Consider the following 15,635-nt stretch of genomic DNA (forward strand, 5'->3'; position numbering starts at 1 on the left):
TTTGGAAAAAAAAGAGAGTTTCCATCATCTTTTTTAAATGGCTTCTCCTGACAGAGCTATTTCTCCTCTAATGAATCCTGGGCTGTTTCACGACAGCTAATTAAGGCTTAGCTGGCTCAGGCTGAGGGCCGGGTCAGGGGCCGCTTCCCCCACGAATTACCGCCCTTTCCGGCCCAGAGAAGAGACAGGGAAGGAGTGGGGGGAGAACATCCACATGCTGGCCAAAGTCAAATTGATTAAAATGAGGAGGGAAGGCAACTCTCAAACCCCAAGAGGAGGTGCGGCGAAGGATTTTGAGGAGAGTTTTGGTCCCTCTCTCACTCGACTGCAGAACTGCAATTAGGTTTTCTTAACTAATGACGGCCATAAAGAGTACTAAAACCTATCATACGATGATTACAGCTTCTGGTTAGACCAAGTAAGACATAAAAACTCTTTAATGGCCCTGAGCAACACTTTCTGTTTCTTCCCCCCCTATCTCAAACTACCTAAGTGTCCCACAAATCAAGTCAGTGAGAAAGTGAAACAGCTTCCAATTAGGAAATCATTTCAGAAACAGGAGCAATAATGATTCAGCACTGCTAAAAAAAATATTTAGAGGTACAGGAGATATAGTTCCCTTCTATGTTCACGTAACAGGAAATTTCTGCTTTCTGTCACGTCACACAGAAAAGTTCAAAAGTTCAACCTGCTGCTACAAAGCTATGAATGGTAATATTTGTCCAGCCAGGATCTCCGACCAAGCCCACACATACAGGGCTGCAGAAGGAGTTCTTCAACAGAGGAAGGTCATGAACTATAAAACAGTGGACGTGGAGATAAGACCTCACCACACTGGCTCGGCCTTATCGCCACCTAATTTGAAAATGATCATTTTGAGGACTCTTATCAGTCTAGGTATTTTCATTACAAGCCCATTAAGAGGGAACACTCCCTCCTGTTGAGCTTGGAAAACCTGCCAGCAAAGGAGGATACAGGTAGTGCATAGTCTGCAGAGTGAGCACGGGGAGGAGAATAGATGAAGCGAGGTGAAAGTTCATGTCTGGTGGAAGCCTCACCTTGAAGCCCAGCAGTGGAGGTCTGGAGCAGCTGGTGACAAACTTCAGCAGCTTGCGCTTCTCCTCGTCTGTGAAGCCTTCGACCACCTCCCAAAAGATCTGGATGACGGGGTGATTGGCCGAGTACCCGCCTAAAGGAGATGATGGAGGAAACTACATTATTTAACCAACACCTGGGGAGGATGCAACATCCCTAAAATAATATATTTCAGGGTATTTTTGCAATAACAACCTTTGTGATGATGCAAAATAATACTGGAAAATATTTGATTATTCATTTTGAGAGGATACAATTTCAACAAAATAAGTGTAATAGTTTAACATGTCAGCTTCAAATACTGAGTAAAAACAAAATAAAATGTATCCCTCAGTTGCTTTGTAAACAACAATAACTCAGTGAGATCCAGATTTTATACAAAATATAAGTAGCAGTACCACAAAATATGAAAAATGTACCCTTGCATTTATGTATGTATATATATATTTTTTTAAATTAACAGGCGATGTCCTTGTTTTTTTGGAAAAATCCAAAAAGATTGAGTGGATTTTTTTTCCACCTGGACCTGTCTGCTCTGTTTTTTCTCCTCTGCTCTTCCAGTCATTCAGTGCTGACCATCAGACCCACCCACACACACAGACCTGCAATTATTTTGACAGGCTGATATGTAACAATGACAACTGCACAATCACATATATATTTAGGTTTTTGTCAAGCTTCACCTAGGCTTACATTAGGACAGGCTTCCTGTGGTTCCTGTGTGTGTGCAACGAGAGGCGAGGAAGTGATGCTGTGCTGCTGCCAGAGGAGTCGCTTACTGAGTTTACTCTGAGCGAAAAGTAGCAAAGACAGTCCGGAGCTGTTCATAAAACATTCGGGACATCCAGGCCTAATGACGCCTGGTTCTACACTACAGAAGTTGCTCCCCTATTTGTAACTTCTCCACTGCAGAGCCGGTAGCAATTTGCTTTCAGCCATGCTTTTTATTGCTGTACAACACTGTGACGTCACTATGTCAAAAAGTCAGAATATTGCTGTTATAACAATATTTATTTTATTGTTTTATTGTATTATCATATTGAAAATATTCTGGTATTACTGTGAACAATATGATATGGCACACCCCTTAAGTAGAAAGCCTGTGTTAAAGGTGTGGGGCTGTAAGGGCATGGGTATTCACCAAGCATGGAAGGTCTGACAAAGAGACAATAATAAGTTGCATGTGGGAAATGTAGGATTTAGTGTTTTTGGGGCATGAGTCATACTAGGAACTACAAGTAAGGATATCTCCACCTGCTGCTGCTTCGATTTTGACCACTTTTTAAAATCTCCTGTAAGTCCCACAGGTTTATGGAAGTGCAATATTAAGTGACTGGAGGGTCTCTAAGCGTGGCAGGAAGTTGGAACTCCAGCATATAATGTATATTTCTAAATTCAGCTTCTACCTGAGTAATTTGTGAAATTCTTCAGGTCGTCCAGACAAATTGGCACATGAGCCCCAGAGATCAGCACCTATTTAAAAAAAGGCAGAGAAATATAAATCAATATAAGCTAAAGTTTCTGTGAGTGATAAAGACAGTTTTGCTCGTCATGCGCGCAGTGTACCTGGATTTCCTGCTGGTCGAACATACGCAGCCACTCCAGGTTGACCACGTTGGCCAGTCCCTGTCTGAAGGCCAGGCAGTGAGGCCTGATCTGCTTGTTCAGCCTGTAGTCGGCCACCAAGTGGATGTAGGCTATCCGGTTTGCTGTGGTCACAGGAATGTCTTTGCCTCCCTGCTTCAGCTCAACCACCTAGGTCCAACAGGCACAATGCATTTGTAAGTCTCCTCACAGTTTTAGTTTGTATAGGTCTATTTAAATATGACACGTTCTGATAGGAGATAAGTAATAACACTGTTAGGTGGCCATACTGCATATTTCATTATGCAGATGATATCATGTATATTATTGAGTCTGCCCAGAGTGCCAGATGACCAACAAACAAAGAAAGTGCATTAATTGTGCCAGGTGGATTTAATTCAATCACAGAAAGGTAATTAAAATGTTTTCCAACAGCACTCTGATTAAAGGTACAGCTCAATGTGAGTGTGTGTGTGTGTGTGTGTGAGCGTGTGTGTGTATGGTTAAGTGCATTTCAGTGTTTCTAAATATAGCACATCCAATGAACATCTGGTCCAATACAATTTGGCCTCAAGTTCTCTTTTCATTAGCTATAGAGCAGTTAGCACTTGATAGGATGTGCTCATCTCTGTTCATAAAGCTGGGCGCATGACGACACCACAGCAGCTACAGAGGGGATGAAATATTATCTTCATCTTTTTCCAATGCAGGTTGCCTGCATGTGACATACATGATCTGTGTTTAATTTAATGACCTGCTTCTACAACTGTGAGTTTGTAACTTCACAAATTCAAAATACTAACTTATAAATACTAATACAAAAGGTGGAAATCTGACATCTGCATCTGTTTTCAAAGCAGCTTACAATGGTTAAAAAGGCTTAATAGTTACTGCTTGAATTGCTGATGCATTAGCTGAAAACTTTGCAACATTTTACTATGTGGCGAGGTGAAAATGTCTTAAAGGGACAGTTCACCCCCAAATCAAAACAATTAATTTTCCTCTTACCTGTAGTGCTATTCAGTAGCCTAGATTGTTTTGTGATGTCTGCCTTCTCTTGAACATAGTGGAGCCAGATGGCATTCAGCTTGTGGTGTTCACAGTGCCAAAAACTACATTTCACAAACTCAACAGCAATGTCTCTTTCCAGAAGTCATGACCCGGTTACTCAAGATAAGATCCGACTCCGACTGAGCAGTTTCATATAGGAGCTGTTTCCTTTCTACACCTGCCACCGAGTCACTGAGCAGAAGGAAGCATGCATCTACTAATGGATAAGAGGCTCATGCTTAAGACAGCATGAGATGTAAACATTATTGGCATCCTCGGCTGAGCTGCAACATTAGCTTGCTCAGTGGTGCTAGGTGAGCTAGCAGTAGGTGCAAACAGGTGTAGTTGTGAAAAAATGGTTGGCAGGTGGAGTTCAGTAGAAAGAAAATAGTTCCTACATGAAACTGCTAACAACAATTAAGGTATCTTGAGTAACTGGGCCATGATTTGTGGAAAGAGACATTGCTGTTGAGTTTTTCAAATGTAATTTTTGGCGCTTTGAGCACCACAAGCTGAGTGCCATCTAGTTCCATGATTTTGGAGAGAAGGCAGTTATGGGGTTAACTGTCCCTTTAAGAGGCGGAGAGTATTCATACACTGGATTAAAACTCCAAACTCCATTCAAAATGTTGCCTATTTACTCCAGAGCACAAGGTGAAACACTTTTGACGTGAGTCAAACAGGACCAAAGCAACAATGAGTAACAGTGGTCACATGCAGACTGCCACAGACACTCCGCATATTTGTTTAACAAAAGTACAAACTACAGTCAAAATTTACAGTATATGTGAATCAGCACCTCTCTGACGCACTCTTAACAAAAACTGATTGATAAGCTTCAAAAAGGTATTCAGTACCCTGGAAATCCAGAGTTCTCGCGAGAGCACAATTTCAATTTGCTCAGCGAGTCAGCCTAAATCTTTCTAGATTTGGGTCTGGATTTCCAGGCTAGGTATTCAGTGCAGCAATACTAAATAAGATTGTTTTATAAAGTAAGGTGTTCCTCTTATTTTGTCTATCCCCTGAATGCTGCGTACAGCATGTGGGCCCCTGACAGGTAGTCATTTTCTGCCTTATTCTCCCCTCACAGTGGATTCTGATTATGTGCTAATGTAAGAGAATTACTGTCCTTATCTTGCTTGCTTTGGCTATCTCACGAGGGCAAATGCAGGGCAGACTGCTCGCGGGTGTGTGCCTAATCTTTCACAAATTGTTTTCCCTATCGTGTTTGCGATGCCCTATTTGCGACCAGGAGGGCTACATTGTAACTCGACCATTTCAGGTGTTGTTTGAGAAGAGCTAATAAGACGCGTTAAGGCCCTGAGCAAACAGGGGCTCCGGGTAGAGTGCAGGTCTGGGTCCAGGTGACTCAGAGTGCTGGTGGCGGCTCGTCTCCGCAGCCTTGAGCTTTGGAGGGGACGTGCTTAAGAGCAGCTCGTTGCTTCTGTCAGGCGTGTTCTGAGATAATTTCTGGGGGTAAAGGTAGGTGGAATGGTCAACAGAGCTGCCGTGTTCCCTGCGCAGCAGCAGAGCTTAGGGCGACAGTGGCGACGTGCTTTATCTCTCTCAGAGCTGAAAAGTGGTACATCATGAGGGAAATGAATTATTAACGCGACAAAGAGGAACCAAACAGGAGGAAGGAAAGACGGCTGAATGAGAGGTACTGACCGGAGTAGAAACAGAGATGGAAAAAAAAAGAGAGCATGTGAATCATTTATCCGACTCCATCCCAAACCCCCGTCACCTGAGCCTCTCCCAGATCGTTGTTGACCACAGTGAAGTTAAGGCCAAGCTCCTCCACGTCACCCTCATAGCTCTTGAGGAAGAGGAGGTTGCGGTACACCTCCGGGTCCAGCGATGCCAGGTGGTGGATGTCCACCTCTGCACTGGTTCCCAAAAGTTTGGACAGGAAGAAACTGGCAAAGGGCAGCTCCACCAGCATGTTCTCATACAGCGCCTGCAGAAAAATGTCTCTGTTAACTGGCGGACATCTGCAGGACAAGACTACACTTCAATCTTGTAAATTTCCCACACAAACACCAGTCAATCAGTGCAAATGAGAAAATGCTCCGAGCATTAAACACAGCAATTGTTTATAGCTTGGGTGTCACTGAATAAAATATGATGATTAGATAACCGAGATAACTAAATGGACCGCAGCCTGCATCAAGTGGCAAGCACAACATTACTGAGTACACATTCAGAAATCTGATTACAACATACATTATACAACATTAAATTTGCCTACTACTCTTATATCAAAGAATCAAGTGATAAGATAGTAAATCTGGTCACATCAGAGAGACTGAGAGCAAAACACAGAACACAATCTATCTAAAACACACAGGCTTCTGTTTCAACCCGCCTCAAACTTTATAAATGCCAATTCTCACCTTGACCTCAAATGCCATTAAGAACCACAGCCGGGCAGGTGACTCATAAAACCCAAAGCTAATGTACTGGAATAGTCCAAAAAAGAGCCCATTGGAGGCATTAAAATATACAGGTCTTTATAAATGATAGCGCTAAAAACCCTGACCGCATCAGCTAAATGGATTATAAATCTAGAGGATTTCCATAATGCATGCATCTTAAACACACACATACGCATAAATCACGGCTATTTTCTAAACACAGGTTAATTGCACAACTTCAAACATTGTCTATTTTTTATGCAAAATAATCCACTTAGTATTTCTCTCGTGGCCGCCGCTCGTTTCAGACCATATGCGCCGCGTGGCCCCTTGAAACCTATCAATAACACTTATGCCGGGAAGAGGCAGCAATAAGTATATGGAAAAAACCTGCAGCCTTATTTTTTCAATGCCACTTACTTTATTTATGAGTGTTTATTGCCAGAAATTGTGCCAAAATGACTTGGGCTGGAAGGAATTAATTATTATGGCCCAGGCCTTTTAATATAAGTGAGTGCAGTGGCAACGCAATTAAAGCAGATCGCGGCACCATCAGGTGGAATAAATGCCAACAACATTGCAGGTGCATTCTGTTAGCTGCCAAATACATTGCTTAATTTACAACATTAAGAATCAATAAAATTATAATGCTTTTCAAACGCATCTCTATTAATAAGGGGTGCCAACCTCCCACACCTCTAAAGGGAACTATCAGTCGCTGGAGATCAGGGAGAGGAGACTGTGCAGAAGTGTGGTGAGTACAGCGGGAGGAGGAGGAGGATGAAACTTTCCTCACCCTCACAGTTCACGTTACGAGTGGAGAGGCCACTGCTGATGAGGTTGGAGGTTTTGTACTAATGAGAGATGAATGAGGCACAAAGAAACCCTCCTGCAGGTCATATTACATAATTAGAAATGTGGTTTTGACAGAAACGGTGTCAGCAAACACTCCCATCACGATTAAATTAACTTTTGAGTCTAAAGTCTGGAAGGATAGCACCACAAAAGCAAAGAAACCCGTTTTCACAATTTGTGGCTTAAATCTTTCAGCTTGTCAGCTGGGTGGACAAGTGAGGAAGAAGGATGATGACCGGTCTCTATTCTGATGTTCAATCCCATTTCAGTGAGTACCCTAGACAAGCCACTCCTGCCTGTAATACATCACCTCCACAACAATGGCACGCCTCGGACATTAATTAACAATATTAATCTCCTGTGTCCTTTGAGCCGCAATGTGCACTGTGCACACTGCAGCAGCAGCGGTGATGCAATCCCAATCTATATAAACGGTTGCCTTTTATCCAGGCAATAACGGCACTAAACAAATATCAATACGCCTCTCAAATGGCCACTCAAACGTCCATTTTTATGGAGAAAGAGGAACTTAAGGTAGGGTTAATTGAAAGTCAAATTCAAATTAATTTCCCCTTGCCTAATTGCCTGAACCATTAGCTATTGAGAGCACAATATCGAGGGAGCGGGGGCTTCTAGCTGCTGATTGATCATTTCTCACTTGAGAAGAATACAGAGAAGAAGAAGAGAAGCAGGAGGAGGAGTTACGATGCTCTGATAAGTGGACTGGTCCATCTCAGACCGAGCAAGAGAGGAGAGACCTGGATGTTCCTGACTGTAAAACAGATCAAAATGCTATTACCACATGCTTTGAACGTTTATTTATGTCCTGTCTGTGTGGGCTCGCTGATTTAGTGCCAGCCAAATGCAATCACTACACAAACAAGAGGTAGGGAATCATCGGCTAATGGAAGCCCTAATTGAGAGGCGACCGCTTGTCATGAGGTAATTCTTCTCCGGGTTGAGATGATAGCCCCCCCCACGGGGAAGGCATCTTGATAAACAATCACTACCACATGCATTAAGGATGATTTAGAAACATTAGGCTCTAATAAATAGTGCCATCAGAGGAAGGAAGCGACAGAAAAACAATGCCGTCAACAGATTATGCACAGGGCTAATTAACAAAACTAAAGCTTGCACGAGTGCCAGGTTAAAGTTCTAACCTCAAGAAACAAATGACGGCGATTTCTCTAAACATTGTCAGTTTCTAGAACAAACACCGAAACAACCTCCAAATGCACATAAGCATCGAAGCCAGTCATGACACTGACTGCTGTTGATCTTAATTGATGTAACTGACCATCAAATCACAGTAGTCTGAGACTAAATCTTACTATTTGCTTGTTATTTTACCAGCAGCTTTAATATCTCCACACATTCCTCCTCAATGCAAAGGGTTACTTTAGCCCCGAAATGACCACGCTTATATTAATTACTCCCTTCGTTTTACGATGAATTCGTGAAGAAACTTTGTTGAAACTTTGTTGGGAACTGTACAGGATGCTATGCTCTCTTCAAAGCCAGACACCCTTGACAAAAACAGTAATTTTACTTCGCTGAACAAGTGAGCTTCTGGTCTACCACCACCTCGATCAGTAAGATTGTTTGCGTTATTGTGTGACTCTGGTGTTTGAACAGGTTAATTTGGATTTACCAAAGTCACACAATAACACATACAAACTAACTGATTGAGGCAGTGGTAGACCAGCAGCTCCTGTGTTCAGTGAGGTAAAATTACTGTTTTTGTTAAAGGGGTCAGGCTTATAAGCAAGCAAAGATAACTTTCACTTTTAGTCAAGTTCCCTGTCAGAAGTGGCTATCTGTCTGGGAAGTACTGAATAAATGAGACATGGATTTTACTGCACTCCATAAGACTTCAATTCATCAAGATTTTTCTCAGTTTTTGGAATCTTTGTTCACCAGGGGCAAGTAGTATTTGACAAACACATGGTAATTTGGTAGGTGAAGTATTCCCTGAAGGATTTTAGGGTTTCTAGTAAGACATGGGACTGTCTAACATCACAATCATGAGATTTTACTTTGGAGGCTCACCTTTCCGAGGATCCTGCCTAAAAAGTAGTAATGCCTTGTAAAGGAGTCTCCGACCAGCATCTCTGCAGCGGGGCTGGGATACAGCAGACCCTCGTTGGTCGTCTTGAAGAAACCCTGATTGGGATTGAAGCCCGACTTGAGAAGCTCGTTGAGGAACTCACGAAAGATGCCACCACCGTCGATACCTGCCTCGTCCAGACCGTGAGCATTCAACAGATGGACTCTAATCCTTTTCTTTAGATCCGGTTCTAAGATAAGGACAATGAGCATGAGGAGGAATGGTTGTTAAGTTAAAGGTCACAATACACTTAGTCTTCAATTTGAACCAAAGACCATTTTCATTCTTTACAGTCATTTTACAACTTCCAGCAGAGCAATCAAACAGTCTGGCCTTACAGTGTCTTCAATTTCTAATACTTGATGGTTGCCTTCCCAGTCTGTAATGGTTCTTATCTCATCCTCAGATTTAAAGGCTTAAGTTCATATTACGTTTTAACAATAAACTGGAACCTAAAATTACATAGGAAAAGTCAGAAACAACATAATGGGAACCACGTCAGTTCTAGACCTTATAAAAATGAAAAGTAATCAAAAACATACATTTCGTCACACACTGTACACAACTACATTTTAACTAAAGCTGCCCTAAATCTCCAGTAAAGACTCCCCAGATTCCTCATTTCTTATTCAATACTATTTGCAATTTACAGCTGTAGCACAGTACAGTATATCACTTAAATTGGGCCAGTGAGCAGCTTTTGCTTAGCTTAATACACCCTATTGGCAATTTCACAAGTGTTGTAATGTAGTAACAAAACAAAGCTGACAAGTTCTGATTTTGTTTTACAAACTGTAAGCAGTTTTAACAGCAATTCTTCCCCAGGATATTTTTATCTAACCGGGACATCCACTTGAGTTTGAGAAGCTATCTTGCAAATGAGATTTGGCCCAGACAGCAGCTCGTAAATAGTTGTACATAAACCAATAATTAAAACATACAATAAAACAATGAGTTAAAGCACATGACGTGTTCCTTAGAGACAAAATGACACCAGCAAGTAAAAGGCAAGAGAAGCAGTGAGACTGCAGCCTGTGAGAAACAACACACAGAGTCAAACAATCTTTTTTCCTCCAATTCTGTATCTGTTAGAAAAGCTTTGAACTCTTAAAGGCTGTCCGCACCAAGAACGATAACTACAAATGATTAGAAATATAGTTTTAAAAATCATTCTACCTCAAGTGGATGGTGGAGTCTGCCACACATCTCTAACGACTACAGTGGCAAATAATGTTGTTGGGATCACTTTCCTAAATATGGATGATTACAATGTTGTCGTTACAGTTATCGCTCTTGGTGTGAACAGCGCTTTAGCCTTAGATTTTAGTCATTTTCAAGTAGAGGGGATTTGAGTACAACGGGTCCAGTAGAATGACTTTCAACCTTGAGACTGTTTTCTCCAAATCAGTCAATCTTTAAATCTGTGAGCAATTTAATTCTGCCAGATATCTTACCAGTCTACAATATCTACATAATTTGGTATTATCTGCAAATGTCTATTTTCTTGTTTAACTTCCACTTTATTTTTATTAACAGTGCGTCAAACCATCAAGTTGATTGATATTATACTGATTTTTAATTTTGAACTTCAGTGTACTAACTTATCCAGGTAGGTTCACTTAAAAACTCTCACCTTAATGGATTGAAAACATAAAAATATAATTCCAATGCCATTTATATTTAGTGTATCATGTTGTTTTTCTCAACAAACATTTTGCAAGAAAGCACTTTGTTGACCTGCAGAATATTCAAATCAAATTCTTTAAGAGGTCATCTCTCAGAATAATTAATGTACAGTGATAAATCAAGGCAGCTATAACTTATAGACACATAAATGATATAGATCATGTCTTCAGCTCAGGTCTCCTACTACTCTTTTTAATCAGATTGCCCTCACCAAAGTGCCCTTTCAAATTCAAACACAAAAGAGGTGACTTAAAATAATTGATTCTGGTTTTATGTGGTCCATTATAATAATCGGAACCACAATTATGCTTTACCGAAATTCAATACTCCGCACAAGGAGAGAGCTAACCTTCATCTTTAATGCTAACCGCAACCTCAGTATTAAGATTTTATAGAGCATGACAAGAGTTTCCTCCTACTGTGCTTCCTTTCCTCTTGTTCTTGTCATCTTAAAAAGAAATAACGCAGCCACTACGGCACATTTTCTACACAACATGAAGTCAAGTGTGCTCGTCTCACATGTTTAACATGACAAATAATGCACACGTAGAAAAGGTTATTTTATTTAAACTGCAGCCGTACCATTTTCTGGAGACAGTTTATCGTAGGCATCTTCATAGATGTAGTTGCGTCTGATGGTGACACTGATACCATCAGGGAATGGCCCGTCCCCCTGCACGTCCCGTTTGTCAGCATAGATTAACCTCTGGAAGATCTACAAGACAGATGTTAGCCCGGTGGCAGGGTCAGTGACAAATCCTCTCAGTTGTAAAACTGTTTAATTCTGAGTATAGATCCGACTATATATCATCCATCCTTTGTCTTTGATCATCTTTTTTAGCTTGTTATACCTTTTTTGGTGGAAAAGAAGAAAGAAGGTGAGAAACGGGTATAAAAAGCAACAGAAGACTGCCGATCAAGCAAGGCACCACTAAGCACTGACAGGTGAGATCAAGGCAGGCGTCTGGGGCATAATTCAGACAGAAAAATCACAGGGACACTATCTGTAAACTCAACCAGCTAATATTAAAATACTATTATCAGCTGGATGTTTGCCCAGCATCCTGTGGTTAATCCTGACAGGACTGGTCATCATTTCCACAATAGTACACATGATAATTCATAATACTTAAAAGTGTAATACTTCAAATAAAGCTGTGTAGTTTCTATCAATATACTACCCAAGTGTCAGTCACACGGTTTGGAAGAATTACACAGCCAACATTATGATCTACTGCAGCTCTGTACCACTTCCAAAATGGGATGTTAAATGTATAGCTGCATGCATTTTTAGCAAATGCAGAATGTCGATATTAGAGCCCTCATTCTGACGGCAACAACACAATTCTTCAGAGAGCCCTGCAAAACTCGGTCCTAATACGGCACACAAAACTTTTTTTGTGGTTGCGTGTGGAACAGCTTTGTATTACCTTGACTCGCTCCTCAAAGGGAACCACAAAAGGGAGCTCTGTGAGGATGGCCAGATGTCTCTCTTCAGACACGGACAGCTGTGGAGGCTCCAAACCAACTGCAGAAAGACAAGCAAAATTCAATAAACCAATATTTTCTTAGTAGATGTAACTTAAAAGCGCTGTGTACTACATTCAGAGGATTAATATAGGAGCAAACAACTATTTGCTATGTAAAGATGTAGTGGAGTAACAGCATCCTGAGCAGAGAATGACACTACCTTTGAGTGTGTTCTAATATATGGTTCTTTGTTCGGTGTTGTCGTAGACAGTTCAACTGCACATACATGTTAGTACTTAAGTATATCTGAGGATTTGTTATCGCACTCATTATGAAAAAGATCGTAATGTATTTAAGTCTAAAATAACTTGCAAATAAACTTTGTTTTTTCTTTTAATTAGAGTTAATAGAGTGAAAATCAAACTGATCAAAAACAGCAACTTCCAATAAATATTCTAATAGTGGTAAATTACTTTTTCTAACACAAAATTAGAATAATCTTATCTTGTAATGGATCAATCATGGAAAATGTTAATTTAATAAGAAAATAACATGTTTCTCTTGGCTACCCGGGCTTCCTCAGAATTGAGTGACACATACTAAGATTTTTTTTTGTCTTGGTTCAAAGGTCAGGGTCAACTACAAGAGGACAGGACATAATCTGACAGGGATTAACAGCCTTACTCAGGGAAACTTTATCTGGAGGATACTTCCCAACATCAGGTTTCCTCTGTGTCTAATACTCATCTAACAGCATCATTGCCTTCCTCACTGCTCAGCTCTGTAAGTAAACCCTAGTCCACTGCTTACAGGCCAGCCATTAATGACGTTTCCATCCTACACCCTTTTAATTAACCCAACTGTGAGCTGCCCACCCACCTGCTCTGCTTTATCCATTAAGTTGATGTTTGTTTTGTATTAAACTCGGGGATTAGACTGTTTAGCCCACAAAAAAAATTGCCACAATAGCTAAACCGCTCTTCACCCTCCTCACTTTGCGTCCACTGCAGCTCAATTATTCTGCTCAATTAGTCAATCTGATCTGCATTTTCCCATCAGGTTTCCATCTTTGAGGAGAAATATGGCCTCAGAGTGGTCAATACGTTCCTCATTCATCAGCCATGGGCCTGTCCATTTAAGGAAATGAGAAAAGGCCAGACAAACACATGGACCAGATGTGGCTGAGTTCATCAGGTACTTTCACACTAATTGAATTTATCCCATACAGCCCCTGAGTGGGATTAGGCAGATCATACACACATTGTTATCAGCTTGTTTTCACACCATACTTCACAGAAACCTGGGACGGCTCAAAGTGAGCCAGATGAAGCCCTGCCTGCGTCAGTGTGTTTTCCTCTGAGTGCCTAATTGAGTCAATGAAGAGAGAATGTGGTAATATATCTCGCTTAAAACAGGGAGTGCTAATGTCTTTTCTTAAGTGCTGCGGAAAAAAATAAAAACTTTACATTATAAGGCTTTTTTTAGGCACTTGTTTGGGGAGAATCAGTTTATAGTCCTACACCAAAGCACAGTTCAATGTGCTTCAAACCAATTCCCTCGATCTACTATAGATAAAAACTAGAAAGATGACTATAATAATATAGTGAATTAATATCAAGGCACAGCTCTATAGAATATGAGAAGCAAACAAGAAGAAGGTGACTTTGGACAGCAATTAGGATGATTTCCTGGGCTCTTTATCAAGCTGACACAAGCATTACTGCACGATATTTTCACATGCTGCCAATAGATTAGCTCTGTGCTGTACACCAGTGCTGCATCTGCATAACAGTCGAGTTGTTCTAGTAGAGACTAGTAGACTATTCTAAGACACAGATTATTGCTCTCTACATGTGTTTAAGGGCACAATAATGTCAGAAAGTTTTTATATATTTTTCGTGCCATATTTGTTCTTGTTTTTAATACAAATACAAATGGTATTAGCTTCTCAAAGAACTACATTTTCACAAGTTTTTGATCAAAGTGGGTTTGTAACATAGACTGTATAAAGATAGACAATGCCTCTAAACTTCCTCCCACTGTACAAATTAAGTACTTTGGTAAGTAGTTTTTAGTTTGCTCATGTCCTTTCCACTAATATGGAGGAGGCGGGGTTTATGACCTATACTGCAGCCAGCCACTAAGGGGCGATCAAGATGTTTTAGCTTCACTTTTCGGGAGCTGTCATGTCGTCCATATTTATTATACATTCTCTGGTTTGTAAGACAGTTAAGAGAATACACTACCATCAAGTGTTGACTGAAGAGGCCCGATGCGACCCATCCTCCGCGTTCTCCACACGTGTCTCGCAGAAGGGACGTACAACTGAGTCACCTGAAGGGAAAAGAGTCCGGTAATGAAAAAGATGTCAGTGCCCTCAGGTCTTCCTTTTAAATAAACCCTAAATACTTACTTTCATAAACTTTTCAATGCGTCAATTGTTGTTTTAGGGTCTGTGCTGACTTGTACTGTTGTATTATTTACTATTCTTGCTTGTTAATTCAGATTGTTTGTGGTTATATTAAAATATCTTCATTGTTCAGCTATGGTTTTCCTGTAATATCTGTGAACCGCTTTGTAACTTTACTTTGGAAAGATATAAACACGCATAAAACATCTGCTCTAAGCAATTATTCCCCTGTCTTTAGGTGCATTTTAAGTAGCTTTTATACTGACTTGGATTTCATCTTATGGGGAAATTTAGAGAAAAAGCGATTATGCTATTAATATTTACTGAGTTTAACCACTGCGAGCAACTCATATTAGGGTGCTTTGTGAATAAAACACTTGATTTTGGTGCTGTATTCATATTTTATTTCACAATAGCACTACAATCTGATATGATATCACATCCAACAATGAACAAATACAGAATCTAAACAGCTATGACGACAGTAAAGTACCTTATCTGCACGGATGTTGACCTCCTCAGAGAGCCAGTGACCTGCTGGACAGAAGGGCCGTCTGATGTCACGAGCTTTCACCATCTTCACCAAGTTAGTGATGACCTGCGTAGTAGATCACACACACAGACAGGCACACCCATACACATATCACATTAACATTTCTAGCTCAGGCGGTTATATAACACAAAATCCACTTCACTGTAAGATAAAGAAATGCACAATTCAACTACTTTTCTGCGTAGAGAATGCAACACGGATAAAGAGGTTTTTCTGTCTATGGGTGGTTCAACAGGATGAGGCGCCTTTGCTTAGAGAGAGGGGGAAAAAAAGCAATTTGAGAATTCAGCCATTAGTGCGCCATTTATGGGGAGTATAAAAGAAAAACGACCTGTGCCGTCCCTCAATGTCCAGCCCTGTTAATTACTGGCAAGGTCTGCTGACATCAGCCATCGGACAGAGAATGCA

At 40.8% G+C, this 15,635-nt stretch overlaps 1 protein-coding gene across 1 annotated transcript in view; it reads right to left on the bottom strand.

Moving 5' to 3' along the window:
• Window positions 1-15,635, bottom strand: part of ube3c (ubiquitin protein ligase E3C) — a 33,878-nt gene that overhangs the window by 1,770 nt on the left and 16,473 nt on the right. The window contains exons 15-23 of the mRNA XM_033639110.2: window positions 15,168-15,272; window positions 14,511-14,598; window positions 12,225-12,322; window positions 11,377-11,509; window positions 9,051-9,298; window positions 5,474-5,686; window positions 2,662-2,850; window positions 2,502-2,568; window positions 1,059-1,189 (exon numbers count right to left, since the gene is read on the bottom strand). Of these exons, the coding sequence (XP_033495001.1) occupies window positions 1,059-1,189; window positions 2,502-2,568; window positions 2,662-2,850; window positions 5,474-5,686; window positions 9,051-9,298; window positions 11,377-11,509; window positions 12,225-12,322; window positions 14,511-14,598; window positions 15,168-15,272 (1,272 nt within the window). The remainder of the gene's footprint in view (window positions 1-1,058; window positions 1,190-2,501; window positions 2,569-2,661; window positions 2,851-5,473; window positions 5,687-9,050; window positions 9,299-11,376; window positions 11,510-12,224; window positions 12,323-14,510; window positions 14,599-15,167; window positions 15,273-15,635) is intronic.

Source organism: Epinephelus lanceolatus, chromosome 20 (assembly GCF_041903045.1).
Source record: "Epinephelus lanceolatus isolate andai-2023 chromosome 20, ASM4190304v1, whole genome shotgun sequence".
NCBI classification, from domain to species: domain Eukaryota; kingdom Metazoa; phylum Chordata; class Actinopteri; order Perciformes; family Serranidae; genus Epinephelus; species Epinephelus lanceolatus.